This window comes from Balaenoptera physalus (assembly GCF_965194825.1).
Source record: "Balaenoptera physalus genome assembly, chromosome: 3".
NCBI lineage: Eukaryota > Metazoa > Chordata > Mammalia > Artiodactyla > Balaenopteridae > Balaenoptera > Balaenoptera physalus.
In genome coordinates, this window is record NC_138890.1 from 17,238,726 (window position 1) to 17,266,360 (window position 27,635).

General features: G+C 50.9%; 3 protein-coding genes across 11 annotated transcripts; 2 read left to right on the forward strand and 1 right to left on the reverse strand.

The window, feature by feature from the left end:
• The first annotated feature begins 82 nt into the window (after positions 1-82).
• Positions 83-4,048, forward strand: MRPL55 (mitochondrial ribosomal protein L55). Of its 5 annotated transcripts, none has more exons than XM_082455154.1 (4): positions 83-220; positions 970-1,050; positions 3,213-3,417; positions 3,818-4,048. In XM_082455154.1, the coding sequence occupies exons 2-4, from the start codon at positions 1,025-1,027 to the stop codon at positions 3,965-3,967; spliced, it is 381 nt and encodes a 126-aa protein (XP_082311280.1). In that variant the 5' UTR covers positions 83-220; positions 970-1,024; the 3' UTR covers positions 3,968-4,048. The 5 variants fall into 5 exon arrangements, with proteins under 5 accessions (XP_082311280.1, XP_082311279.1, XP_082311281.1 ...); XM_082455153.1 differs by having other exon boundaries at positions 973-1,050; XM_082455155.1 differs by lacking the exon at positions 83-220 and adding an exon at positions 399-642.
• Positions 4,049-5,906: 1,858 nt separating this feature from the next.
• LOC309657530 (multiple myeloma tumor-associated protein 2 homolog) lies at positions 5,907-8,177 on the forward strand. Its single transcript, XM_082455146.1, has 8 exons — positions 5,907-6,101; positions 6,192-6,342; positions 6,492-6,537; positions 6,629-6,708; positions 6,923-6,995; positions 7,179-7,264; positions 7,771-7,896; positions 7,979-8,177. Exons 1-8 carry the CDS (start codon positions 6,008-6,010, stop codon positions 8,034-8,036), a joined length of 714 nt encoding a protein of 237 aa, XP_082311272.1. The 5' UTR covers positions 5,907-6,007; the 3' UTR covers positions 8,037-8,177.
• Positions 8,178-9,480: 1,303 nt separating this feature from the next.
• Positions 9,481-27,595, reverse strand: ARF1 (ARF GTPase 1). Of its 5 annotated transcripts, none has more exons than XM_082455147.1 (5): positions 27,464-27,595; positions 11,375-11,559; positions 11,189-11,299; positions 10,955-11,079; positions 9,481-10,799 (listed from the first exon to the last, which is right to left on the reverse strand). In XM_082455147.1, exons 2-5 carry the CDS (start codon positions 11,520-11,522, stop codon positions 10,638-10,640), a joined length of 546 nt encoding a protein of 181 aa, XP_082311273.1. In that variant the 5' UTR covers positions 11,523-11,559; positions 27,464-27,595; the 3' UTR covers positions 9,481-10,637. The 5 variants fall into 5 exon arrangements, with proteins under 5 accessions (XP_082311273.1, XP_082311274.1, XP_082311277.1 ...); XM_082455148.1 differs by having other exon boundaries at positions 27,370-27,505; XM_082455151.1 differs by lacking the exon at positions 27,464-27,595 and adding an exon at positions 27,343-27,364.
• Positions 27,596-27,635: the final 40 nt, after the last annotated feature.

Below are 27,635 nucleotides of genomic sequence, written 5' to 3' on the forward strand. Positions count from 1 at the left end.
CCAGCGGGCAAGTTGGTCAGAGCTGCGCCGGCCTCGCCCCGCCTTTCAAGGCCGTACGTCAGCGCCGCACGACGCTGCGCCCGCCGGATGACGTTATGGCGGTGCCGCAGGAGGACTGAAAGCTGCGTGTACAGTGATTGTGGATTGGGCTCTGGCCAGTCCCGCAGCCGATTGGCCGGTGGCGGCCGGGCCGCTGGTTCTCGAGGCCGCTCCGGAGGCGGTGAGGGTGGCAAGTTGGTGCCGGAAAGGCGCCGCGTCGCGCGGGCTTGGAGGGCTTCCCCCAAGGGAGGGTCCGGGCCCCGCCGCAAGCCGCCCTCGAGGGCGAGAGAATGGGCGGGTATCGCTTGGGAGGTTTATAGCATTTCGTTGTCCTGCTGAGTCACGTCCTAAGGCGGAAGGAAGCCTGCAGATGCCCTGCCCTGACAGGGGATAGCGAGGCAAACCTTCTCATCTCGGCCGGGAGGGCTCTTTTCCTGGGGTCTGAATGTCTGATACATCAGGTTTTCGACATTTGAAACAACTGGTTTGTCACCGCGGAAACCTCAGTTTACCTGGGACTCAAGGTTTAGTAAGCCACGGCTGCCCTTTTGTAATCTTTACCTCTCTGGATTTTGTGAGAATGCAATGACCTTGGAAAACAAGGTATGAGCTAGTCTTCTCCGTTTACGTTGCATTTCATCCTCAGAGTGGCTTCCCTGACTCAGCAACCCACCAGAATGGGCCCGGGCCCTGCTGCAGAAGTACTAAGTCAGAGTTTTGGGGAGTAGGACTGGGGCATCTCCAGGTCAAAAACGTTCCACAGGTGATTCTAATGCCAGGTCAGGGCTGGAAGCCTGATAGGTTACTGGGCAAGACTGGCACTGACCTGGTAATGTCTCGGAGACGGCTTTGTTCCTGGCTGGGATTTGGTGAGAATCAGTTAGGTGGTAAAGGCAGCCTTTTAAAAAGATCTCTCATTTCTTTGCCTAGCAGGTCACACACTGGGCCAGTGACTGACCCTGGGCCTTCACGTGCTGCAGGAGAAATGGTGGCCAAGGGCAGACTGCTTGGGTAAGCATGGACTTCCAGGCCTCTTGGGACTGCTGTAATGGGGCCACCCAAAGAATGCCAACTCAAGAGCCTTAGGCTCTGCTGCCTCAGGAAAACCTCCAGAGCCAGTGTGTTTATCTGGAGAATACATACAAGTACATATGTGTGGACACCTTAACAGTGTTGAAGGAGGAATGGAAGTGACTTGTGAGTACCTGGCACCAAACAGATGTGATGGTGGTCACTGTCCTATTCAGAGCCTGCGGGCCAGCCATGGAGAAGATCATGGCCTTCCTTCTCTTACCACCAGAACTGCCTCCCCGTCTGTGTGTTCCTCTCACTCCCTGGTCTCCCCCAAGTGAGCAGTATTGATGGAGGAGAAAATGAATGCAGGTTTTGAATTGTTTCTGTGGAATCTAGGGAGAGGGATGTGGCACCTGAAGCTGTGGGTTAGTATGAAGATGGAGAAGGGACTCTGGCTGCAGCGTTCCCAGGAGGGCCCTCATGCTGGAGAAGGTTCATGTTGGAACTGCAACGGCTGTTTGGTGGGAAAACATCCACTCTTTCCCCTCAAGGATTGACTCCAGCCCCTTCCAGAAGCCTCCTGAGTCACCAACCCCAGGTTCTCCGGAGCGGCTGTGTCCTGGGCTCCCTGGTGCTGCTTAGGTACAGGCCCTGCCCAACTGACTGCAGGTTCCTCTGGTGCTGGAGTTTACCCACCACCTCCTTTCTCCAGTCTTGCACTTCTGGAGGCAGGGACTGGATTCATTTTGCCAAAATTTACGAGCACTTAGCTAGGGAGGGTCTGGGACTTGGTAGCAAATAAGATGCAGTTCTTGCCCCAGGCCATCAGACTAGTGGAGGAGATGGGCCCTCAGCCTGAGGTGTCAGCTGGGGAGTGCAGGGGGTGGTGGGAACCACAACCAAAGCAGAGGCTGCCGTACTGTGGCTCTGCATGGCCCATGTGCTCATGCTGGCTGCTTTGTGGAGAGAGAAGTCCTGAAAGTCTGGTGGGAGCTACTGACGTTATGTGAATATCAGGTTTTTAGAATCACTACCCGCAAAGCAGGGGAACTTAATTGGAATTGAAATGGGGACCAGGTGGGAGGCTGTTGGGAAGGTTTGCATTGATGTGACTGCCCATGCAGTGAGGGAGTTGGGAAAAGGCACATGGTGAGTGTGCAGGATGCCAGGAGAAGAAGGTCACTTCCAGAGTACCCGACAATTCCAGGAAATTCTGGCACTTGTTTGAACGCATTCTTCCTCAAACCTATGAGGAAACGGATGGACTGAGGCACAGCCTGGGGCTCTGAATTCAAGTTTGCATGAAAGCCAGCCTGGAAGGGACTTTGGGGCGGGAGGTCACAGGGAAAGACTGGGACAGGGAAATCGAGGTCCCGAGTGGGTGAGACAAATGTGGGGTCACGTAGCTGGGTAGAGTGGGGCATGAAGAGTACCTAGCCCTTTCCTGTCACCTGGGAGCATGTGCTCTGCTGTGTGCGGGAGGGCTGAGCGCCCACCACACTCAGAAGCCAAGTGGACCAGGTGTCTCGGTCTGCTTGGGCTGACCTAGCAGAACACCACAGACCAGGCAGCTTATGAAAGCTGGAAGTCTTGAGATTAGGGTGCCATCAGGGTTCTGGTGAAGTCTCTCTTCCTGGTTCAGAGATGGCTGCCTTCTTGCATATGGAGGAGAGAGTTAGCTCTCTGGTCTCTTCCTCTTATAAGGGCACCAATCCTACTGGGGGGACCCCACCCTCACGACCTCATCTAATCCTAAACACCACCCAAAGGTCCCACCTCCTGACGCCATCTCACGGGGGGTTAGGGCTTCGATGTGTGAATGGGGAAGGGGGCGTGGGATGGACTCAAATGGTCAGTCCACAGCACCAGGTTTGCAGTCCCCTGGAAGTCAGCTTCCCACTCAATGCTATAGTCCAGCACCCTAGCCATGGGGCCAGGCCTCACCAGAGACACCCACCAGGGTCCTGGCTGTGGACTCTGTCCTCACCCATCTGAGAGCCTTGTGGGCTCACCGCTGCAGCCTCTTTCTGGATGTGGGGTGGAGCTACTCTGACCACATCCTGCCCTGGTGCGGGTTGCTGTGTGCCCCCATAGGAGCTGGGCTGCGTGGCCACTCTGGTCCTGGCACCAACCGCTGACCAGCTCGTGTGTGTCTGCAGCCTGCTCTGGCAGCGTGTGGTGACAGGGGCTGCCCTTGAGAGCCGCCGCCAACTGTATATGTCCTCCTGGCGGGCTGATTGCAACAGAGCCTCGCTCACTCGAGTGCACCGGCAGACCTACGCACGCCTCTACCCTGTGCTCCTGGTCAAGCAGGATGGTTCCACCATCCACATCCGCTACCGGGAGCCTCGACGGATGCTCACAGTAAGCTTCCTTCCCCGACACTCCCCTGGGGTGCAGGTCTTGGAGGACTTAGCCTGTAGAAACTGCTCCTCCAGGGGTTCATGGGGTCAGAACCCACCATCGCTGGACTGGGAAGGGAGGGCAAGTCATGGGTCAGAATTGTTTGAGGAGAGGGAGGAGGGTGACCTGGAGCTCCACACACCCAGATGAGAAAGCAGTAGTGAGCTGTGTGTTCGAAAAAATATCACGTCTTGGGAAAACAAGCAGAAAAAGTTTTTTAAAAAAGCTTCAAAGGGAGAGAAAACCCAACAGAACACATAAGACCTAAACTGTGTGGTAGATAACAAGGTGAAGTGGAGACCCTGGAGAACATCCTGGTACCCTCCACCTGAGCCATGTACACATCCCTTCCTCCCCGCAGATGCCCGTGGACCTGGACTCTCTGTCCCCAGAGGAGAGGCGTGCACGGTTCCGGAAACGAGAGGCCCAGGTCAAAGAGAAGGAGGAGGAGCCAGAGCTCGGTGACGACTTTGATGTGGAGCAGTACAAGCAGTTTTGGACCAAAAAGTGATGGTGCCTGGAAGCTGCTCTGACCGAGGGGGATGCTATGGAGCAGGGAGGGGCATGTGTCTTTAAACCATGTGTTCACAAAGCTGTGTCCATCTTGTCTTTCCTTTTCATGTGCCCTAGCCTGGAGGTTCTCTACAACTGAGCTGAACAGAGGGCTTAGAATCAGGTCAGTTTTGGTTTTAGGATGAGGTCCAAAGGGCATGTGATCCTTCAACAGTACCGAGGTCATGGGTACTCTTCCTACTGCAGGGAAGCCTGGCCACTGCTGTACCTGCCCCTCTGGGTCCTGGAGCCCCCTTGGTTCTAGCGCTGCCTTCAGCCTCAGGGCACCAGGGACTCTCCTGGGGGAGCACAGTGGCCACCAAGAGTAGGTGGGAGGAGCAGGGTGTCTGGGATCCAAGGACATCTGCACCTAGCCTACAGCTGGCCTGCCCTACCCCTCACCAGGGCTCCCTCAGCCCTACCCAGCACGCAGTGGGAAGGTGCTCCCCATCAAAGGGGCCAAAGGGACTGGCCGCTCCCCTTTGTTAACGCCACTGAGGTCTGCAGTGCATTGTAGCTACAATCTGCTAGGCCTTCCAGTTGACTGCTGCCTTTCTGCTCCAGGGGTTGATTTTACCCTGGCAGCCTTCCTACAAGACCCAAGGGAGCAATTCCCAGCCTTTTTAAAGCAGCTGACCCGGCCCAGGCCTGGGGCTGCTTCTCCTTAGGTCCTAGGGTTCAATCACAGGACCTTGGTTGTCAGGCTCCTTCTCATAAACCTGAGGGCCAGTTGTAGAGCACTGTCATGTAGTAGATGGGGACGGCATTCTGTTCATGACCTGGGAGGCAGGAGCCAGCAGCCTGTGGGAGATGAACTCTGTACCTTATCTCTAGATCAGAAGGCCAACACCTTCTGGTCCACTCACCACACCAGCACTGTGCAGCTGCACGGGGACATCCACTGCACTGCACCACCCCCCGGCCCCCACGGCGGCTGTCCACTCCAGGCCCTGCCAACCTTGCTTGCTCAAGGATGCCCCCGGCAGCCGTCAGGCAAGTGAGGGAGCCCCGAGAAAGCAGGTTCAGAGGAAGGCCAGGTGAAAGGCCTCTTCTCACTTAATTCCCTGCCAGCCCATCAGGTGAACTCACTGAGTAACCTGCAGGAGGGCAGTGTCTTGTGAAAGGACTAATACAAAGGGCATACAGAATAACACTCTTGACGCCTTGTAAATTCCTCAGAGAACGTTTGTTCACCCTACGGGTTCAATTCAGCAGGGGTTGGCTAATAGCGTGGCACCCCTCCACTCACTAGTACCGTTATCACTGAATCTAGTCTGGTTCGCTGTGGTGATAAACGGAACGCGCTTGCACTACGACTAGCTCAATTTACTTCGGATACTGAGCCATCACCTGACAGCAGCAATGACCGCAACGGTGCCGAATGAGAAGCGTCTGCCAACACTTTGTGGGTGACTGAGGCGTTCTCTGCGCTGTCTGGGGAACGAACGCGATGAGGTGTGCTTGAATGCTTCCTTGGGAACTGGACACAGCCGGTACCCCCGAGGGTGGAGGACGAGCGGTGCAGGCGCGACCTGACCTTGGCGGCTCTCTGTCTCTGGGGCAGCCTGCTACCTGATAGAAACCTCAAGCAGCTATAGCCGGGAAACTTAGTGCGGGTTTGCAGACGTCTCTCCAGTGCCTGCCCCTCTGCCGGCACAGCCAAGGGAACACGGCACACAATGGGAACAGTGACTCTGGGGCGTCACCCACATAACGTGACTTCTAATAACGGCTGTCCTGTCATTGGGGTGCCCGGGTCCAGCCTCCGCACCTTTGCCAGTGCCGCCGCTGGGGCCGCGGCAGTGCGCAGGCGCTCGGGGCCGGCACTGAGGCACAGGCGCGCCAGGGCGGGACACCTTCGGGAGGTGAGGGGGGAACAGAGCGCAAGCGCACGGGTTTGGCGCGGGCGTGACGTCACAGCGTGCGACGCGTGAGTGGGAGCGGGGACCTGTGGGGCCTGGGTACCGGGAAGTCCGGAGGCAGAGGGCTGCCTGTTACCATGTTCGGCTCCAGCCGGGGCGGCGTGCGCGGCGGGCAGGACCAGTTCAGCTGGGAGGATGTGAAGACTGATAAGCAGAGGGAGAACTACCTGGGTGAGCGGGGCGCAGGGACCGGGGGCTCGCGGGCTGGGGGTGCGCCGACCCGCGGGCCGTGCCGAGCACTCGGCGTTCCGTTCCCCGCAGGCAACTCGCTGATGGCCCCGGTGGGCCGCTGGCAGAAGGGCCGTGACCTCACCTGGTACGCCAAGGGCCGGGCGCACAGCGCGGGTCTGAGCCGGGAGCAGGAGCTGGCGGCTGTGAGGCAGGCGGAGCAGGAGGCGCTCATGGCAGCGCTGTGAGTGCGCCTTGAGACCTTGGGCCGGGGTGGGGGTGGCGGGGCGGGGGGCGGGGAGGGTGCTGGTTTACCTCCGGGTGGGGGCGCGGCAGGGGCAGGGGCCGAGGCGAGGCCCGCAGCTCCCTGAAGCTCACGCGCGGCCCCCGCAGAGGCTACAAGAACGTAAGGAAGCAGCCCACCGGCCTGAGCAAGGAGGTGAGAGGTGGGCCCTCTTGGAGTGCGGGGGCGGGATTGGGAGGGGGCTGACCCCGCGCTGTGGTGAGCACTTGCATTCCCCCTCCAACAGGACTTTGTCGAAGTCTGTAAGCGGGAAGGAGGTGACCCCGAGAAGGGAGTGGACCGGCTCCTGGGCCTGGGGAGCTCCAGGTGAGGGGCCGGAGGGTCCTTGGGGGCCCCAGAAATCGCGAGGGCGTGGCTCCTCGGGGCTCCGCACTGTCAGCCGCCCAGGTGGACGCTAGCACGGGTCGTCTGGGCGCACCACTTCTCTAGGGAGGCCTGGGGATGGGGGGCGGTCCTCGCCGTGGGTGTGTGTGTGTGGGGGGGGTCTCACCATGGGGGGATCTCACCCACGTCCCCGTAGTGGCTCTGCAGGGCGAGTGGCGCTGTCCCGGGAAGACAAAGAGGCTGCTAAGCTGGGGCTTTCAGTGTTCACGGTAACTACCCCCAAACATCCTGGGATCCCATGGTGGGGTGGGGGGCGGTCTGAGTGCCTCTTCCTGTTGAGGGCCATGGGGGCAGGCTGTCTCTCCTTGGGGATACCCTCCCAGCTTCTGGCTGGTTCTCGCCGGTCGGTATGCCGGGGTGCCCCTCACACCCCGAGCGGCTTTTCTCGGCAGCACCACCGCGTGGAGAGCAGTCGGACAGGGACCTCCCCGGCCTCGGCCAAAAAGAAGCCTCGGTCAGAGGAGAAGGTGGAGCCGGGGTAAGGCCTCCCAGGGCACAGAACTGTTTTCTCAGCACGTTGTCTGCTTCTCCAGTCAGTGAACTCCCCAGCTCCAGCCCCTTTTTTCTTTTGAGGAGCCTCTGGAGATCCTGAGCCCTGGGGCAGTCTCATGACTGCCTACCGACCCCCAGCAGGGTCAGGGGCCCTGGAGGAGGATGCTCAGACATGGGCCACTTGTGTGAGGGTCTGGGGAGCACAGGAGGGGGTCACCACCCGGCCCCAAGAGTGCAGGGGCATCCCAATGGGAGGGCTGGAAGGAGCCATGAGATTGTCAGGTGCTGCCCTGCAGACCTTTCTGCCGTGGTTGGAATGTGTCTGTGATGCCCACCATGGTAGCCACTGGCCACACATGGTACTGAGGAGTTTCCTTTAGTGATCTGAGGTTGAAATGGCTACACATGGTCAGTGGCTACTGTGGTGGCCCCACCCCCGGCTAGACCCCCAAAACCCCAGAGGCTCCTGGCACTCCGTATCACCCTTTGCAGCCCTGAAAGCCACAAGAAGAGCAGGAAAGAGAAGAAAAAGAAGAAGAGGCACAAGAAAGAGAAGAGGAGGAAAGAAAAGGAGCACGGGAGGGGGCCAGATTCCTCACAGCCCCCTGCTCCCATCCAGTAGGTACAGCTGCCTGGGGACGGAGACAGAGTGCTGGGCAGGCAGCGGCCCTCACGCCAGGTGTCCCCTGGTCTCCCTTAGGCATGACTCAGACTCCTCGACTTGCTGCAAGAGGAAGCACAGGCATGACAGCGACTGAGGCCCAGGGATCTGGAGGGCTGGCCTGTGGGGGTCACCCCAGGTCCCCAAAGAGGCTTAGTTGTGGCCAAGTATGGCTACTTCTATTCTTCTTTGTGTTGACTCATTCTTTGTACTTAAATAAACTTATTTTACGTGGAAAGTGTCTCATACTAAAGGGAAGGTTGTTGTCATGTGTCACAATAGAAAGTGATGTGTGAAAATGTGGTAAATCTCTTGAGTTCCAGCAAGACTACCTGCAAGCCCACTGGGAGGGGCACTGTCCTTTTGGAGGTCAGCATCCTGGGGTCCCATGTTGGCCTGGTCCCCTGCATCAACTTCAGGTGTACCAAGAGTCCTGGGTAATGTATGGCCAGCAGGGAGAGCAGAGGGGCCAAAGGGTGCTCAGCTGCAGGTAGGTGAGCATGCTACAAGGGGCAGCCTGGGCATTTAGTTCATGGGGAGCTGGACTTGGACTTGTACCTGGAGCCACCCTTGTCTCCCCAGGCCACCAAGGGACCTCTTAACCACTGTCTCACCCCCACCCCCTTTGCGTGCTCCAACAGCACTGGCTCCCTCCACCCGGCCCCCCATCTCCAAGGCTGGGAGGCATACATACAACCTGGCCCTCCACAGAAAAAGTGAAAACTTAACATCTTACAAACCACATTGGAATAAAGACAAAACCCAGACTGGATTCATTATTGAGGTTCTTGTTTTGCTTCTGATTTTCAAAGAAATGAGAGCTAAAGGCAATTCTGTCTTCAGAGCACTCGGCACTGGTTTTCAACCTGTTAGAGCAGATCATTATTTATGGTGGGGCAGCCTGCCTCCTGGGGGAAAGGACAACTGGACCTTCGCCTGCCAATGCCTGCACCCAGTGAGGGGAACAAGGGTGCCAAGAAGGGCTCCAAGTCAGAGGGACAACCCCTGCAAAAGCGGGACGGGGTCTGGCACAGGTGCACAAAGCACCCAGCCAGGCATAGGTAAATCACTGTGGCAGTGACGTGGAGCTTGGCCAGGGGTTCCCGCCCCTCCAGAGGATAAGCTGGCTGGCTTGGGGGGTACCACAGAGGGTGGATGTTGGGAAGGGTGGCAGGTTTCCTCCACATACCACCTGGCCCTAGCCTTTTGGGGATACTCCATATGGTGACCCTGCCGTCCCTTTCACAACCAAGCATTGCCAAGACTGGGACCAGGGGGCTGGACTGCCAGCATGAGACCAATGAGGTGGTCACCACAAGGGCACTGGGACATACCCACACCCACCCATGGGAAAGTGAAGCAGTGGGGGGGGGGGGCAGGGAGACAAGGGTGGGGTGGCAAGGAAGGGATGGGCAGAGAGAGGGAACGGGGCAAGTCAGAGCAATGCTGCCCTCCCTAAGTGAGGAGGAAGCAGCTGTCCCTGCCCAGCTTCCAAGAGGCAGACTGTCAGTCAGGGGCACCCAAAAATGGGAGAGCCATGAAATAGTTAAGAGATTTTATTCTAATAGCTGTAATTACAGTGCTTGTTTGTCGAAATGAAAACTGAAAACAAGTATACAAAACAGTTGATTACTAATTGTGTATTGAAAGCAGTAAGAGGTTCCACGACACCAAATAAACCAGTTCTGAGGTTTTCCCCAAGATAAAGTTTAACAGCTCCAGCTTCTTCAGTGTTTATCAAAATACAAAAGAAAAAAGTAGAGGTTATCATTTTTCGATGGCAAATCTGACCCTTGCAGGCTGAGGGAGTGAAAGCACACGTAGACAGAGGCTCCGAGGGGCTGGGGCTCAAGGATGACCACCCGCGCTCCTGCTGGTGAGACCCCAGAGAGCCCGGAGCAGGCAAGCAAGGGGACTGCAGGGCTCCCGCTCAAACCAGAGCGTTCCAACCAAAGTGCCCATGCTGACCCAAGAAAAGGCTGGGGTTCCTCCAAGGGGTCTGAGAGCGGTGGCTGCAGCCTCCAGCCCATCTCCTGGGCAGCCACGTAAGCACAGATACAAGCACAAACGCTATGGGGTGTGGGATGACCCAAGACAGAGCAAATCACAGGGACCCTATTGTGACCATGCAGAATGGATCATAGCTGGTTCTGCCCCGTTTCACGTTCCCAACGGGAAACAGACCACTGGTGGACTGGACTCAGGCCATTACTGCAGAACCTACACTAGGCACATTTCTCCCTTCTGTGTGTTCAAGTGTTCTCCTTATCTTGTATTTGTAACTATTTTAAAAAATGCACTGAGTTTGGGTTAAAAACCAACCACCAAAATGGATCTCAACACAGATGTAAAGCCCAGAAGAGGAACATCGGGCTTTTCTGACACAGCGACTCCTGGATGACCCGTGTGCCTAAAATCCCTTCTCAGTACTAAACAGTGGGTTGATTTTCTTTTTACAATAAAAAAAGCTGAGTAATATTGCATAGGAGTACCAGAAACTGCCTCATTGGAAACAAAAACTATTTACATTAAATAAAAACCCAGTTGCAGGCTGCGTCTGCACATTTACAGCATGGTGAAGCACACTGTGACCGACCATGGAGACAGCTTCTGGCACTCACACCACAGGGGCACGTTTGCCACATGAGAGTAAAGCGAGGGTAGAAGGAGGGAGTGTGAGGGGAGGAGAGAGTACAGCTCACTTCTGGTTCCGGAGCTGATTGGACAGCCAGTCCAGTCCCTCATAGAGCCCGTCCCCGCTGGTGGCACAGGTGGCCTGAATGTACCAGTTCCTGTGGCGCAGAGAGTGCAGACCCAGCTTGTCCGTGATCTCAGCTGCATTCATGGCATTGGGGAGGTCCTAGGGGGGAGGGTAGCAAAGCGGGCGTGGGTCAAGGGGACTGCATGGAACCCTCTCCACCTGACCTGTGACCCCCGTCAGACCTCCATCGCTGAGAGGCTGGCTGCCTAACATGCACCCACCACCAGCACACAGGGTGGCTCAGTCACGCGTACCTGTTTGTTAGCAAACACGAGCAGAACGGCGTCCCTGAGCTCGTCTTCTGCCAGCATCCTCATAAGCTCCTCTCGGGCCTCATTCACACGCTCTCTGTCATTGCTGTCGACCACGAAGATGAGACCTGCATAGGGAACAGTAAGCATTAGTGCAGGCACCCGGGACACCCCCAACCTCTCCCAAAGGCCACAGCCCCCCTCCTGAGGGGTTGTAATGGGGTGGCCCACCCTCACCTTGTGTGTTCTGGAAGTAGTGGCGCCACAGAGGCCGGATCTTGTCCTGGCCGCCCACGTCCCACACAGTGAAGCTGATGTTCTTGTATTCCACGGTTTCCACGTTGAAGCCTGGAGGAGACCCAGTGTGAGGCTCTCCCCAGGGCTACCACTACCCCCTAGCCTCCCGAGGCCCAGCCTCCTCACCTATAGTGGGAATGGTGGTCACGATTTCACCCAGCTTCAGTTTGTACAGGATGGTGGTCTTTCCCGCAGCATCTAGGCCCACCATGAGAATGCGCATTTCTTTTTTGCCAAAAAGGCCCTTGAAGAGGTTTGCAAAGATATTCCCCATGCTGTAGACTGGTGGGAGCAACACTGGCCAGAGAAACCTGCAGATACAAGGAGTCCTTGTGTCTCTTTCTGTGCTGCCCAGGGCCAGCAAAGCAGGAGCAGCTCAGAGACAGACAGACTCACCCACAGACAGACAGATGGACATCCTACCTCTCCTGAAAACTCACAAGGCATAAGCTGATGAAATTCTGGTTCCTATCCAAAAGAAAAAGAGTCCTGCCTGCCTGCCTCTTGAGCCCTGAAATCACCCTTAGAAAGGAGAGAATGGGAATCTTAGAACAGGGCTGACCGGATTTTGAAGCAGCTGCTGCCATTATCTCAGGAAGTGACGCCCAAGGCCTCAGGGTAACTTACCTCTAAGTCCTACAACCTGCCACTGTGGGGTGCAATGTCCAACATGCGTGGAGAGGTGTGGCTTTCAAATGAATGCTAGATTCTCCATAATCTAATACAGAGCTTTTCAAGGGGCCAGAAATAACCACTCCAAGGCCCTACCATGTCTCCCAACTGCTCCAAGTCTAAATGAAAAACAGTCCAATGTTAAGACAACTAACACACGAGAAGCTAGGAGGGCCCATGGCAGAGACCAAAAGCCAACCTTTCCCAACACGCTGAGAGCTTAGCACACCCTGCAGGCAGGACCGGTGGAGTGAGAACACCTGGGCTCTAGGGCAGCACACCAGAGCATTCAGTCTAAGGGTGAGCCCACAGCAATGACCCTGGGGAGCCTGTCATGGGACACTTTCCCAAGAGCTGTGGTCAGTGCTGTCCCAGACAGGAGAAGGCCTGTGTGGTGCAGCAACATGCTTGTACGAGAACACATGTGCTGTGTTTGGGCTCCTGCCAGGCTCTCCTCACTCAGCAGCGCAGAAGCACTAGGATACCACTGAGCTGGCTGGACCCAAGGTCAGAGACCAGGCCCAGACACTCAGACCTGTAGGAAGGGACAAGTGACCGCAGCTGTGGGAGAGTGAGGCTCACGGAGGACGGGATCTCCTGTCCCAAAAGGCGCCCAAGGCACCAGAGCTGCCCAGGCCTGGCCTCTCCATGCTCAGTACTCTCCTCCTTCAACTGTTTTATTTCCAAACAAGGCCTTAGGAAAAAAACGGTCACTTTCTCAAATGCTTAGGAATCTGGACTTTAAAAAAAAAAAAATTAATTAATTAATGGCTGAGGTGGGTCTTTGTGGCTATGTGCAGGCTTCTCACTGCGGTGGCTTCTCTTGTTGCAGAGCACGGGCTCTAGGCGCATGGGCTTCAGTAGTTGTGGCGCACAGGCTTAGCTGCTCCGCAGCATGTGGGATCTTCCTGCACCAGGGCTCGAACCCATGTCCCCTGCATTGGCAGGCAGATTCTTAACCACTGCGCCACCAGGGAAGCCAGAAATCTGGACTTTTGGCACTTAAGGTGAAGCCAAGCTGTGGCGAGCTGGGCAGCCTTCAACTGGGAAGAATTCTGTGTGAGTGTTGACAGAAAACCAAATGAACCACAGAGAACTTGTTCCAAGCAGGCAGGAGCTGCTTACACCTGACCTCTGAGAGGGTGCTGGTGGAAGCCACTGTCAAGGCTTGGAAGGAGCCTTGCCCTGCATACCTGACCGCCCTAGAAGTAACAATGAGCTCCCCAGTCTTTGGACTTTGGATGGACACTGCTGCGGTCAGAGGCCAGACCCATGAAGGACACAGATATGGGCCTGCCACAGGCACGCCCCACTGCACCCCACCTGGGGGGCGGTGCCCCAGATCCCCACCATTCCTTATCACCTCTGAGGACAGGCTCAGGTGGAGTCGCCAGGCCTCCACTGCAAGTTACTTTCTGCCTTAGTCATCAGTGAGTATTGAGTGACTAAGTCCATGTCCTGCTCCTCATCCAACTTCCACCTTCTAGTTTTAGCACTCTGACATTTCCTGGCTGAATTACTGCCATGAGGACTGTCAAATGGTGATTTTCTATTGAGTCATTCCTTCCAGCTATTAGTTAGTTAGCATTCTACTGCAAGGAACCACTTCTCCATATACTAATATAGTGTGAACTTGTGCATTCCTAGTTTACTCAGTAGGTCAGAATCACCACCCCAATGTGACTTAGATGCTCCAATGGTCCTAGAGGTGTCCAGTGGAGGCCCTTCCAGCAGGCTTCAGTGCACTTTCAACACTTTTTAATTCTTTTTGGTTTTGAATAATATTACCTAGTTACAAAATTAAAATTTAAAAATATCTTTACTATATTTCCTTTTCTGCAGACAGCCATTTTTCCTAAATATAAACGATGATAAATTATGGAAGACAGAATACACTGAACACACACATTTATCTCAGCTTACTCCTGAAATCGTTACCAATAAAGAAATAAGTGATGACTGACTCAAAAGAGAAACGTGGGGGGAGGTGGAAATAGGTGACAGAAGACAGCAAATTTTGGTGAGGTCTGACCCTGACCGAGTACTCATCCTCAGCTCCGCAGGAGAGCCAAGGGACCTTTTTGGAGCAACTGAACCAGGGGCCCTGACTCCGCTATCCAGGCAGAGGAGGGCATGGGGTGCGCTGTACTGGAAACAGACGGATACGGCAAAATCAACAGGGAGGCACACTGCCCTGCAGACCCTCACATGTAACCCAGAGGCCTCAAAGCAAGGACCGATGGATTCTTGCACCTGGAGGCCCTCAAACAGCCATGCCCCTATCTCCCTTTAAGAAGCCCCCAATGCAAGTGACTGAAACAAAGAATTTGGAGAGAAGACAGAAGACATTTAAAAAGAAAAAAACAATAAAAAACAAACAAAATCCCTAACCCACACACAGCCTTGGCATCAACATGGTGGGGACCTGGTGCCCACAAAACAAGAACAGGGCATTAGGACACAGAGAACAACAAACCTCACAAAGTGAAAAAAATCCACACACACACACACACACACACACAAGATTTAAAAAAGAGGAAACTGGGACTTCCCTGGTGGTCCAGTGGCTAGGGCCCTGAGCTTCCAATGCAGCGGGCCCGGGTTCAATCCCTGATCAGGGAACTGGGTCCTGCGTGCAGCAACTAAGACCCAACGCAGCCAAATAAATAAATATTAAAAAAAAAAAAAAAAGGCAGGGGGAAACGAGGAGCAATTTAAAAGACCAACATCTACCTTGCGTATGGTGATGACTTTTTAGACACAACACCAAAGACATGATCCCATGAAAGAAATAACTGATAAACTGAACTTCACTAAAATGACAAACTTCTGCTCTGTGAAAGACAAAACCAGACTGGGAGAATATATCTGCAAGAGATACATCTGATAAAGGACTGTCTTCCAAAATATAAAAAGACCACTTATAACTCAACAATAACAAATATAATTTTAATTTTAAAATTTAAAAAATGGGCCAAAGATCTTAATGAAAACCTCATTAAAGATTTACAGAAGGCAAGTAAGCAATGAAAAGATGCTCATCATATGTCCTCAGAGAAATGCAACTTAAAACAATGAGCTATTACTGCACACCTATTAGAATGACCAAAAGCCAAAATCCAGAACACACGCTGGCAATGGCAAGAATGTGGAGCAACAGGAACTCTCCTTCATTACCCGAGGGAATGCAAAATGGTACAGCTGTTCAGCAGTTTGGAGGTTTCTTACAAAACATACTCTGAACATATAATTCAGCAATCATGCTCCCAAAGGAGCTGAAAACTAACATCCACACAGACACCTGCACACTGATGTTTAAAGAAGTTTTATTCATTCCAAAAAGTTTTATTCATTCCAAATTTTGCCACAATTTGGAAGCAACCATGATGTCTTTCAGTAGGTGAATGGATAAGCCTTGGTACATCCAAACAGTATAATATTATTCAACACTAAAAAGAAAGGCACTATCAAGACATGAAAAGACATGGAGGAGCATACATGTGCATTACTAAGTGAAAGAAGCCAATCTAAGAATACCACACACCTATGATTGCAACTATGTGACATTCTGGAAAAGGCAAAACTGTGGAGACAGTAAAAAGATCCTTTCAGTGGTTGTGAGGGGTTAGGTGGAAGGGAGGGATGAATAGGTGGAGCACAAAGGATTTTTAGGACAGTGAAACTATTCTGTGTGAAACTGCGATGGTAGATACGTGTCATGATGCATTTCTCCAAACCTACAGAACACACGATATCAAGAGTGAACCCTAAGGTAAACTATGGGCTCTGGATGATGATATATCAATGTAGGTTCATCAATTGTAACAAATGCACCACTCTAGTGGGGGATATAGTGAGGAGGCTATGTAGGTATTGGAAATCTCCACGCCTTTCCCTCAATTAAGTGGTGAACCTCAAACTGTTCCCCCAAAAGAGAGACATAAGCAGCACTTTCAATCTGTAATTCTGTATCAGCCAAAGGGCAGAACAGAGGTCAGAAATGCAAGGCTTCACACATGCCTTCTTCTCCAGGTTGCCACAGGCAGGGGGAGCCCCCAAGGTGATGGAGGGAGACACAGAGGCAGGCCTGAACAGCAGCCAGCCCGGGCTGCAGCAGGAAGGAGGAGAATTCCAGGAAAAGAGGAACAGTTACCTATGTGGTTTAATAAACGTGGGGTTTGGCAATTCTAGGGGAATTGGGAAAAACTAATGACAGGTACACAGAAAAAAACCCAAGGATGAAAATGCAAAGAAATCATTTAAGATTTCCTGAGGGAAACCATAAGCCAGTCACCACTTGACTCAGCAGTGAACAATATTTACTCAGTCACGATACTTTGACTGTCATTGCTGGGTATTGGAAAGCTGAGGCCAGAACTTGTGGTCTCAAGGGCCAACCCTCACCGTCCAAAGCTGACACACTGAGAAACAGTATTAGCACACTATTTAGTACAGTGAGGCATGAAAGGGGCTATCCCTGGGAGGCAGGATGGAAGACTGCTGTTTATACTTGTTTTAGTGTTACGTTCCTACAAATTGACACAAAAGCCTGGGCACTAAGGGGTGAAAGGGTTATGTGTACTCTCCCAACTCCCACATGGGACTGATGGAACATTCCAGGTAAACTGGGCCCAGCAGCAGGCCCACACCCGCATGTCAGCCTCAAAATGCAGTCAGTCACAGCCATGGCAGTCCAAGAGCCTCCTCCTCCTGTCACGCCCTTTTCACCACCCTCCCCTCCCCACCCCAGCGTGTCTGCCCACTCACCCCTGGCCTGCCTTGGCAGTGCAGTCTGCTGAGCCCTGATTATCAGTGTGGTCCCTGCCTTCCACACACAGTTTTTTAACTTACTCAAGTCCTGAAGCCCTAAAGGGGAAGTGGGCCATATATTTGGTGGCTGAACCTGGATGGGGATGAGCACAAACTCTAGGATTTAAGACGCTACACACAGCACTTGGTCTCTCCCACTATAAAAGCATCTATCTATACCCGCCCTGCACCTGGTCCAGGGACCCTGGCAGCTCCTGACCTAACACAGTATCACAATGGAAAGGTTCAACAGTGACCACAAGAGTTGTTCCGTGGCCTCTCCACACAGGTTCTAACTTGTAGGATGCCCAGCCTAGTCCTATTTCACCCTTTCCTCCACCAGGATCCCTAGCACAAAGGTCAAAACCTGTTTTTCAGGTTCATTGTAATGATCGTGAGTATTTGTAAGCAGTGAAGACGCTGATTTTCTTAAAAGAGCACTTCCCTGCACCTACCTGAGTTTGCATCTTCGAGTTGGCTCATAAGAAGATGCAACAACAGCACGTCTCTTTCCTGAGACAGAAAGCTCTGAGCCGACACAGCCCCTTAAGAATGGTTTTTTCCTTTTTCTGGTTAGGACCAGAAACAATGATAGGGTGGCAGTTCAACATTATAGCAAAGAACAAGACACAACTGGCTGCCTACACTCCTGCATGCAAAGACCTACTAGGCTACAGGCCAAGGCCAACAAAAGGCCTCCCTGGGAAAGCCAGTGAAGGGAGGAAAAAACGTAGCGTGAGTTTACACCCGTTCCACTCCAGTAAATGAATCCAGAGTGACTGGTTTAGCTGCTGAAGAGAAATATATGTACCCACGACCTCTACCTGTGCCTGCTGCATCTCCTAACAAGCCTCAGAGGATTCAGGATAAGCAAGGGATAGCCCTCCCCTACAGAGCTGTGTAGCTTACTTCTGCAGAAGGAAAGTTTGTCACATTTTCTGAAACTGTTAGAGCTGGTTTACTTAACAAAATTTCTGTATCCATATCAAGATGACCCAAACTGTTGGGAATCAGTAGGAAGAATAAACCACTAACCTAGAGCATGTCTTGGGAAATGAAAATGTGACCCAGGGAGGCAAAAAACAAGGGTTTGGATTCTATTCTGTGCTTCAGATGTGATGGGCTGTTCTGGTCCCTCTGTAAATGAGAGATCACATGGATGAATCCCCTATTCAAATGAACAGCTAGGTGACATCAGAACTTTTTTCGTTTTGCTCTTTTTAAAAAAACTCAAGTTTATTAGGTGTAAATTACATATAGTAAAATGTACAGCTCAGTAGTTCATAATGTCAGTTTTAATATCTAATTTGAGAAAAATTAACAAAGTGAAGATCTTCCTGAGGAATTGATATACATTATAAAACATTTTCTTTAAGGGTTTCATTCATTCTTCAAGCAGTCAAATATGTGCTTAGATTATCAACCACTCAAAAGCCTAATTCATCCCTGACATGTAGGATTTAATTTTAAGGGGTGGGGGTCCTCTACTTTCATAGGCAATATGATCACATAATATAATCTGCTACAAACTGCTTTTTGTACATCAACTTGTAGCTCCACCCCATCAGCTAAATAAAGCCTTAAGTCATTACTCTATTAGTCCAACATTCCATTTCTGTACCTCTAACATTTTTCTGCAATTGAGTAGAGCGTTACATGTTGTCACTTTTTCATAAAAATTATCGTAAGAAGAATACTGAACGTGCCAATACTAGTGATAGGCAGATACACCTCACAGGCCTAACACAATTGTGATGAAGATAAGAATCAACAACACGCTCAGAAGGAAGAATATTCAGCCTGAGACACTCAAAGGATGTAATTAAGTTGACTGAACTTTTTTTTTCCTTTCATACTGTATTATACATACATACATACTGTATACATACATACTGTATTATTTTCAGGTGTACAAAACAATGACTTGGTATGTGAATATATTGTGAAATGATCACCACAAAAAGTCTAGTTAACTCCCATCACCTCACACAGTCACCCTTTTTTTCCTTGTGATGAGAACTTTTAAGATTTCCTCTCTAGCAACTTTCAAATATAAATACAGTACGGTAAACTACAGTCACCATACTGTACCTCATATTACAGGATTTATTTATCTTATGACCGGAAGTTTGTACCTTTTGACCACCTCCACCCATTTCATCTACCCTGATTCCCAACTTTCAATACAAAGAAGAAGAATAAATGAAAGAACATGCAAAAACGTTCTAGAACTGTATAGTTCAGGTCTGCTTCTAAAGGTGAATTCCAATGAGAGACTGTTTTTTGTTTTTCACAACAAAACTTTTAGGATGTTTTGCAGGAATCAATTAGGCACTAGACCTGGCCTCTATGCAGCAGTCCCGTTCCCAACACACACACACCCCCCCCCCCCCCAGAGGAGGATGAGTGCCAGAAATCCAGAGGCTAGTACACTAACCCTGGTCTCCAGATGCCCTGCAAGTTGCCTCCCAAAGCTGAAGGAAGGGGTTTCCGGTCAGGTCTGATTCTTAGGAGGAGCAACCAGTGAAATTCAATTTAGGTCCCTCTTGGCCAGCTTAAGATTCAAGGTGAAATCCTTAAAATGACAACAAGAAATGAGTTTCATTCATGAACATAGCTCTTGGTCTATACTAACATGAATATCCAAGAGTCACTGTCCATTCTCTAATGGAACAAGCATACCAACCACAAGGCAAGCGTGGAAACAGTGTAACTGCAATTAATCCTACTTAACCAATAACTACAAAATCCAAAGCATTTAACTGATGAATTTATTTATTTATGTTTTGCAATTCTCCCTTATTCATAGTCTTAAAGTTTTACTTACTATTTTTTAACATAACTGTTCTCAAAGCCCATTACCAAAGATACTTACACTGACGTGAAATCTACAGATGGGAGCAAATAACCAGAGGGTCTACCCCAAATGAAAACAATATCCATGTAGGACCTCTGAACACAAATGTCACGTGGCCTCCAACTGGAGTGAAACAAAGAGTGGATGATACCCACAAGTTGAGGCCTCACTCGGATGCTACATCAGGAGCATCTCTCACAGTTCTGTGCATTCGTCCTGGTGGCAGACGCTGGCTGCTCCTTGGTATTTTCTTCTCCCAGATTTGTCCCTGGGCTCGAGGCCTTCCAGAGTAAACCTACATTCCTGGCCCCCTGTAGCTATGCAGGACCATCTGAGTATGCTAGCCCATGGGATGGGGCAACAGTGATGGAATGGCTTCCTGGTCCTGCAGACCTGGTGGTGGGTGCCTGGGCCCCCCACTGTGGTGGGTGGGGCCAGTGCCATGGACCCTAATGAGCACTTCTACTCCAGAAGTCAGGGCATATATACCCTCCATCTGACTCTAAACACACTTAAGTCTAAAGAAATTGTTACTGGAAAAAGAGATTAAAAGACTGAAAAAACAAAACCAAAAACAAATTTGCATCAACCTCACAACATTAAAATGTACAACAAATTAAACTGAAAATGGAGGAAACAAAGCAATTTATGACTGAAATGCAAAGCAGGATTACAGAAACTACAGGCAACTCTAAACCACCCAGATACCCTGAAAAGTGTCGTACCACCAACTCCTTACAAATTCTGCACTTCAGTGGTCCTTTGGAAATCAATTAGAATTGTATTTCAACCCATCCCAGTGGCAAACAGAGAACCATTGGTTTGGAACTCCTCAGCAAGTCACTCAGGCCCACATTCTGACCTTGGCTGTGCTCCCTGTCCCGTCTCCATACTGATTTTCTATGCCATGCCCACCGAGCCCTTCACTCAACCTCTGAAGCCAAGTTCAGATGCCACCTTCCACCGGGAAGTGTCCTTTCCTTTTTATTGTTCTCAGCATACCCTCGACACACTGTGGGGCTAACAGTCACCACACTCATGTAAGGAGTACTTGTGTGATGAGCACAGCCCCGGGCACACATAAGCTCAACAGTACTCAATGAATCCTATTGACAGATGGTGAAACAGAAGTGGAACAGCGACAGTGCTCATCCTTCCAACCTCACCTCAATGGTAAATTAGTTCTTAGAGACTCTGGGCCAAGCAATGTCAAAGACTGATCCACAGTTACACCATAGCCCTCTCAGTGCAGCTAAAAGCTTCAACATGAGCGTGGACACACACACACACACACTCACACAGCTCCAGCTGCTGAAGTCTCAGTCCCCATGATCCTGACAGAAAGGACAGGCACACCTGTCAAATAACACAGTCCTACGTTTCAGTTCCAGTAGTGAGAACAAGGAAGAGAAGGCAAATTCAGGATTCTGATCTCTGTTGTGAAGTATATCACATTAATTTGTTTTTGTCACTCTACTTCTTTAATTATATGATCACCACAAACATGCTAAAGCCCCTATGGTTTCTGTTCTGGTGCCTTCTCAAGGAGGCCACCTGCACCCATGGTGCAGACATAGGACCCTCTCCTGGCACGAGGGTGGGGCTCTGGAGAAGCCAGTGTTGCTCAGACCCCTTTCCACACCCTTGAAGAAAAAGGGAACTGCAACCAACCATGAGCTGTCAGAGTGCCCAGTTCTTCCTCCTCAAACTTCTCAGAGTGGCAGACGTCCCCCTGAGGCTTTTTCAGCACAAGGGGACTTTGTGATTAAAATGATTAAACCAATCTCCAAAACTTGATTTTTGCCTTCAGAGAACTTTCATTCTGAAAACAAAATGTAAAACAAACTACAGCCCCACCTCTTTTTCTGAGTGATGGGCTTCCCAGAGGACACAGAATAGCAAAGTGCAGCAGTGGTTGAGAGCCTCTGTTAGATCCCCTACCTCTGAAGCAAGCCCCCTGCCAGATCTGCCCTCCTGAGACCCTTGTTAGGAGCACCCAGAGGTGCACCAGCTCGGAGCACTCAGGGTAACCTCTGCCTCACTCTCCAAGCAGCTGGTCTTGCCTGGGAGGCCAATGTCCTTGTGGGAACTTCTCGTGTTTGGCCTCAACAGCCACAGCAACCTCTCAATAGGCCTCTTCCCACCTCTGCTCACATTTCAAACCCTGGGCAGCCCTGGACTCAGGGGAATTTCATTCATATACCTACTCCTGCTATCCTCTGCCTAAAACCTCCCAGCAGTCCCCGTCACCCCCCTCAGGTGACCAGCAGTCCCATTGCACTCAGTGTCTTGCACTTTCACTCTCTAGTACTGCCCCTATCCAGCCATTCACTCCCAGAGGAACGCAGTCCCCTACATGGGACCCCAGTTGAAGCTTCCTCTCACCTCCAGACTTCTCTCCTACTACCCCCTTAACACATGGGTCTCCCATCAAAATCTAATCCTCAAATATAAAGGACCCACTCTTTCCCACTTTAACCCTCTGCAACTTCCTCCCAGTTCTTCAGACCCAAACCCCGGAGACACTCACAATTCTTCTCTCTGTCCCTCTCATCTCCAAATCTGTTTACTTTACTGGCAAGTCCCATCACCTCTCCCTTTGAAAGGTGCTTCCCCATCACTATCCACCTGGTCCCGGCCACCTCATCTCTCCTCTGGCATTCCCAAAGCCTGTAGCTTCCACTCCCCAAGGTGTTCTCAATGCCAGCAAGAGGGGCCTGTTAGGAAAGGTCAGACTAAGTCAGGTTCCTTAAGAAGATCAGAGCCGACACCCCCATGGCATTTCGCAGCACCCCTGCAATCCAGAAAGGAAGCTAGCAGACAATACAACCAACATACAAACCAGACTGCAAAAAACCCATGTTGCCCCAACTAAAATGTAACAGGGAAATGAAAGATGGTGTCATATAATATAAAACATGACCTTCAGTATTGGTCATGACTACACTATAAGTTCAAGGGAGGTAGTCAGAGAACCACCAAATGAAGACTGCCACAAATACACCAGCATCTCAGATACTCAGGGCCTGCTGTGTCCATGAAATGTTCCCCCACACCACCCCAGAAAGAGAACAACTCTTGGTAAAGTTCTGCAAAGAACAAAATACAATCACGCTTAATTTACAAGGTAGTTTCTTTCCTGGAAAATTCAGAACATCTACTAAAACCAAACACACACACACATTGACTCTGTACATAAACAGAATTAGGTTTAAGATATAAACAGATTTTTCACCTACATGAAAGTCATGCAGAATGCATTCTTGCTGCTAAACGTACTAAATATCAGTATTGCCTCCCACCATTGACAGAGCCCAAAATCCTCCCACAAGTTCCCAAAATACCCTTTCTGTGGGGCTACCCTCCAAGGACCACTGGTACACACCAGCAGGCTTCTCTCCCCTCCTGTGCTCCTGGCAGGTCTCCAAAACCACTAAGTGCACTCCCACCTAAGGGCCTTTGCACTTACTGTTCCCCTGCCTGGGAGAAGCTTCTTGTTTCTCCCAAAGACCCACAGGACCCCCACTCCCTTATACCTCTACTCAAATGGCACCTCCTCCCCTATCCTCCTGATAGGTCTGACTCAGTGCCCACTCCTTTTACTGTGTCCTGTTGGCCTGCTTTTCCATTCCATTCACTGCCATGGCCCTGAGTCTCCACCCAGCCTTATACTCTGCCAGTGAGGCCTCCTCTGCCCAGAACTCACCCACCTTCCTCCACCCATCTCTCTATCTCCACCTGTCTTTCTCTACTGGCCACCTCCCTGGGCACCCAAGAGATTCACTGTCAAGAAGGAGAAAAGAATCATAAAAGAACATTTATCAGGGCCTTAAGTATGAAAAAGTAGAAAGATTAATCATACACATGCTTTTCTGAAAAATTAGTTTGTCAGAAAAAAAAAAACCTATCAACTCAATGATGAATTTCATACTGGTTTAAAAGTATACATGAGTGTGGTGGAATCTGAACATTCCTTTGACATTCCAGTGAGGAGGAAATCTGGGCTGTAGCGACACAGTTAACTACTCAGGGCAAACACGTCCATCTCAGCAAAGTTCAATACCACAGGAGAGGTGTGTACACAATCTGCTCCCTAAACCTGCTCTCAGATACCTGCAACTAGTGACTAAAAATATATTTTCAGTGATCTCCCCAGGAATCTGCAAGATCTCATATCACTTGGACAAAAGAGAAATGCTAAAAGCTATAATTATTTTAAGCAAAGTTACATCACCAAAATTGACAAAAGATACAGTATTTTAAATATAAATTAATAGATTCAATCAGCTAGGAACTGCACTTTCATCTACAGATAATAGAATACTTCACAGGAAAACACACTCTTAACAGCAATTTTTAAAGACATCCTTTATTCTGAAACCTGTGATCAAAACACTGGCACATCTAACTTTGCCTTCGTTCCTACTCTTCACATATGAGTCTAGACAGAATCTTGAAATTGTTTTCTTGGCCATTTGTCCCTAAGTCAAACTGATAGGATACTTAAAAACTTCACGTTAAAAATTTCCAGGACCTCAGAGACCTAGTACTATTAAGCTTTCTGTTTAGCTCCCACATACATCACTGCAAAAATAATTTGATGTACAATACAAACTAAAAGATGCTGGCTATTTTACATATGACTTGCTCTTTGGAGACAAACTCTTCTAGCTTGCTAGCATCCCTCTGAGGAGCAAAACTTACTAAATTCTGATTAAACATTAATTAATGTTTCTAAAATATACTGTACATCTCTAACTTCTGAAAATGTGCATGGATCATAACTGGGGCTTCTGTTAATTTATGCTGTATACTAACAGTCACCCCTGTAGCCTCAGCTGTGTAAAAATGTTTGCCTCCTAAAGAGAATCGCTCCCGATTGCTATGTGTGTAAAATCTGCCTGTCTTGTATGCTTTTTTCTGTCTCTTCTTTTTCAGTGAGTGATAAGTCTCACTCTTCCCTTTCTATGTGCTGATGCCAGGCTGCCAAGCTCTTGTCTCCAGTGTACGCAAAACCCAGGAAACATGGGTTTGTTAGGAACATGGAGGTTAGTCCCTGCAACAGATAGCTTCACCATTTCTTCCCACTCATATAAGGAAGCTTGGGTGAAAGAACTGGGTGAGGGCCTAACAGATTCTCCTAGGAATAAGGAGCTTTGATGTTTTTGTGTTAAATTCTGCCACATTTTTTCTAGCTAATCAGGCCATCTGATCCATCTGAGAATGTTGAACTACCTTCCAGAATAGTGATAGAGCTGTATAGCTATAACAGATGCTATATTTTAAAGACTTTATAACAATCACAAGAGGATAAGAACCTAAGGATGAAGTACCCCCCTAACCCTGGCTCACACTCTGAAATTAACCCCACCCCCATTCTTTCACACTCACACATTCCCAAGCCCTCCTTTACCTGCCAGTAGGAAGTGTTACACCCAACCCACTATTAGGTCAAAAACGTTTCCTGAAGACCACTTCAGATGGTGCTGGGAGGACATCTCTAACACCATCCACACCAATGATGAGCAGACAGACCACAAAAGAAGTAAGTTCTTATTTAATGTTAAGATCCCAACTGAAAGGAATTTTTCATGTTTCTTTCCCAACCACCTCTGACAGATGTACATTTTATTTCCTTCATTCTCCTAATCCTACAAAGGTTGGAAGGTCAAAGGGGAGAATATCTATGGGACAATGTGTACAGAGACCAGTCATAAATGCTATGGCAAGCACAGGCTAGCTGGCTCTGAACACCAGCTCAGTAAGTGATCACAACCCTCAGGAAGGCTGCAGAAATGCTTGGTGAGCCTGAACTGTGATCAAGAGCAGATTTAAATTCATATATCTCAAGGCAACACTGAATTTGAAGAATCTGAAGGAAACTGATTTAACTCTCTCAAACCACGTTAATATACTATTTATGAACTTGCACAAAGGTTCTTCCCCTATGTTAGATTTATTCCTACAGCCATTCGACCCTGGAGATCACCTCAGTGGCTGATGGTCCATACTGAATTCTACTAAAGTAAACAGAAAAGTCCAGGTGTACCTTCCTGTAGTTTCAACCCCGTCTGATCTTTGGTAGAGGTGGCTTAGCAGGTTTGAACGCCCTTTTCACATTGTGCAAGAGGCAAAGCAAATAGCTAAACCACATGATTTAAAAACCAGAACTGTGAGAAGCAGAGAACCAGTTTTTGCTTTCTACTAACTTTCTTACAATGAGCAGACAGCATGTGAGTCAGCTATTATCCAAACCAACTACTGTAAATCTTTCTGAAGTAGCAATTTTGAATACCTGTATCTGAAGTTAACCCTCACGGGAAACAGCAGGTTTCTAATGCCCAAGTGACAAGGATTTGTTGCAACAGGACATGCCCAGTGAAGAGGCACACTACGTTCTACCAGTTAACTAGAGAAAACCTTCATGGCACACTCTAACAAAGTGGCCAGATTTGTGGTAAACACATACACACTCAATTCCTCATAATTTTGGACCCAGCTAACAACACCATGCATTCAAAGTTCTTCCAGTTTTGGCTACTCTTGACAGTTTCTGAAAACTCCAAGGACGCCACACACAGCATGCGCCATGGCATCTCACACTCCTTCAGACACACACACACTGCCAGAAATGCAGGAGCAACCATGCAAACAGCCAGCAGAAGAAAACGCTGACCACTAGTTCTGAAACAAGAACTAGAGCTGACTACTCCAACACCAACTACATCAGCTACAACTACATCAACTACACAGCTCTCAACAGTGACTTCCGGGGCCACCCCAAATCGTCTGCATTGCCTCTGTCTCCTGCCAATGATTTCTTGTGCATTTTTGCTTGATTCATTTAAAACAGCAACTTGGTGTTTTGAGGAGCTCAGAAGTGCTCAGTTGATAAGCTAGTATTTTAAGGACTTTATAATTAATTGCCAAGCCTTATTAACAAAGCTACCGTTTTACCTCCCGTAACCACTTGGACTGGGCAATAAGAAAGCTTTAGGACGCTCTGCTAGGGAGGCCGCCTCAACCCTGGACAGGTCGTTCCAAACGTAGGTTAAAGATTCACCAGCTCGGAAGTGTGTTCCAATCCATGCCAAAGGCACCCAGGAAGCAATCTTGGGGTTGCAGCAAGCTTGGATAAAGGGGCCTTACAGTGCCGCCAGCGCGTCCATCGGGGGCTTCCTTGGGCCGCAGGCACTCCCACTCAGACCCCAGCTCCACAGCACCCGCCCAGGAACCCGGACTCCGAACCCCGCCCCGCCTCGCCGGCTCCGTGCTCGGAACAGACAGGAATTGGGCTCAAACCCTGGCCATCGTGTGACCTTGGCCGCGTCCCGGGCTGCGGGCCTCAGTTTCCTGGTCCTCGCGACCCCGAGGCAGGAGGCCTCGCAGGCGGAGCAGGAAGCGAGACTTCCTGGAGAGCCCGCGTTGCGGGCCGGACTTCCGGGCGCCCGCCCCGGCGGCTCTGGGGGGCTTGGGGAGAGGGTTGCGCGACCGACCCCCTCCCCGGCCTCGACTCGGCTCCCGACCCAGCTCGGCCCCTACTCGACACCCATCCCAGCCTAGACCCCTGGCCCAGCACACAGCACCCACCCTGCCCCGCCCCGCCTCGGTCCCAGGCCCGGCCTCAACCCCCAGACCGGCCCAGCCTCTCCTCAGCTCCCGGCCTCTATTCGACCCTGGCCCCTGCCGGGCCTCGGCTCCCCGCCTCTACCCACCTCACTTCGGCTCCCCGCCTCGACCCACGGCCCGGCCTCACCTCGCCCCTCGCCCGGCCCGGCCTCACCTTGGACCTGTCTCGGCTCTCACCGCCCCGGCCCAGCCTCACGCCGGGCCTCAACTCAGCCCCCGCCCCCGCCTCGGCCCGGGCCCAGCCTCACCCTCGGCGGCCGCGGCGCAGCTGCTGCTCGGAGGCAGGCGTTGGTTTCGCTCCCACAAGATGGCGGCTCTGACGGCGGCCACGTCAGTGCCTGCTGCCGCGGGGCACGCTGGGGAACGGGGCGGTCCCGCCCGCAGTCCCACCCACTCCCCCGCTGCGGCGTGCACACGCAG

Excerpts from the sequence above, each read along its gene's own strand:
- MRPL55 (XM_082455152.1), top strand. The coding sequence starts at position 1,550 with ATGTTGGAACTGCAACGGCTGTTTGGTGGGAAAACATCCACTCTTTCC. Across the intron at positions 1,696-3,212 it reads GGCTCCCTGGTGCTGCTTAG|CCTGCTCTGGCAGCGTGTGG; the intron begins GTACAGGCCCTG and ends GTGTGTCTGCAG. Across the intron at positions 3,418-3,817 it reads AGCCTCGACGGATGCTCACA|ATGCCCGTGGACCTGGACTC; the intron begins GTAAGCTTCCTT and ends TCCTCCCCGCAG.
- LOC309657530 (XM_082455146.1), top strand. The coding sequence starts at position 6,008 with ATGTTCGGCTCCAGCCGGGGCGGCGTGCGCGGCGGGCAGGACCAGTTC. Across the intron at positions 6,538-6,628 it reads CCACCGGCCTGAGCAAGGAG|GACTTTGTCGAAGTCTGTAA; the intron begins GTGAGAGGTGGG and ends CCCCTCCAACAG. Across the intron at positions 6,709-6,922 it reads CTGGGCCTGGGGAGCTCCAG|TGGCTCTGCAGGGCGAGTGG; the intron begins GTGAGGGGCCGG and ends ACGTCCCCGTAG.
- ARF1 (XM_082455147.1), bottom strand. The coding sequence starts at position 11,522 with ATGGGGAATATCTTTGCAAACCTCTTCAAGGGCCTTTTTGGCAAAAAA. Across the intron at positions 11,300-11,374 it reads GACCACCATTCCCACTATAG|GCTTCAACGTGGAAACCGTG; the intron begins GTGAGGAGGCTG and ends GGTCTCCTCCAG. Across the intron at positions 10,800-10,954 it reads TCGTGTTTGCTAACAAACAG|GACCTCCCCAATGCCATGAA; the intron begins GTACGCGTGACT and ends CCTCCCCCCTAG.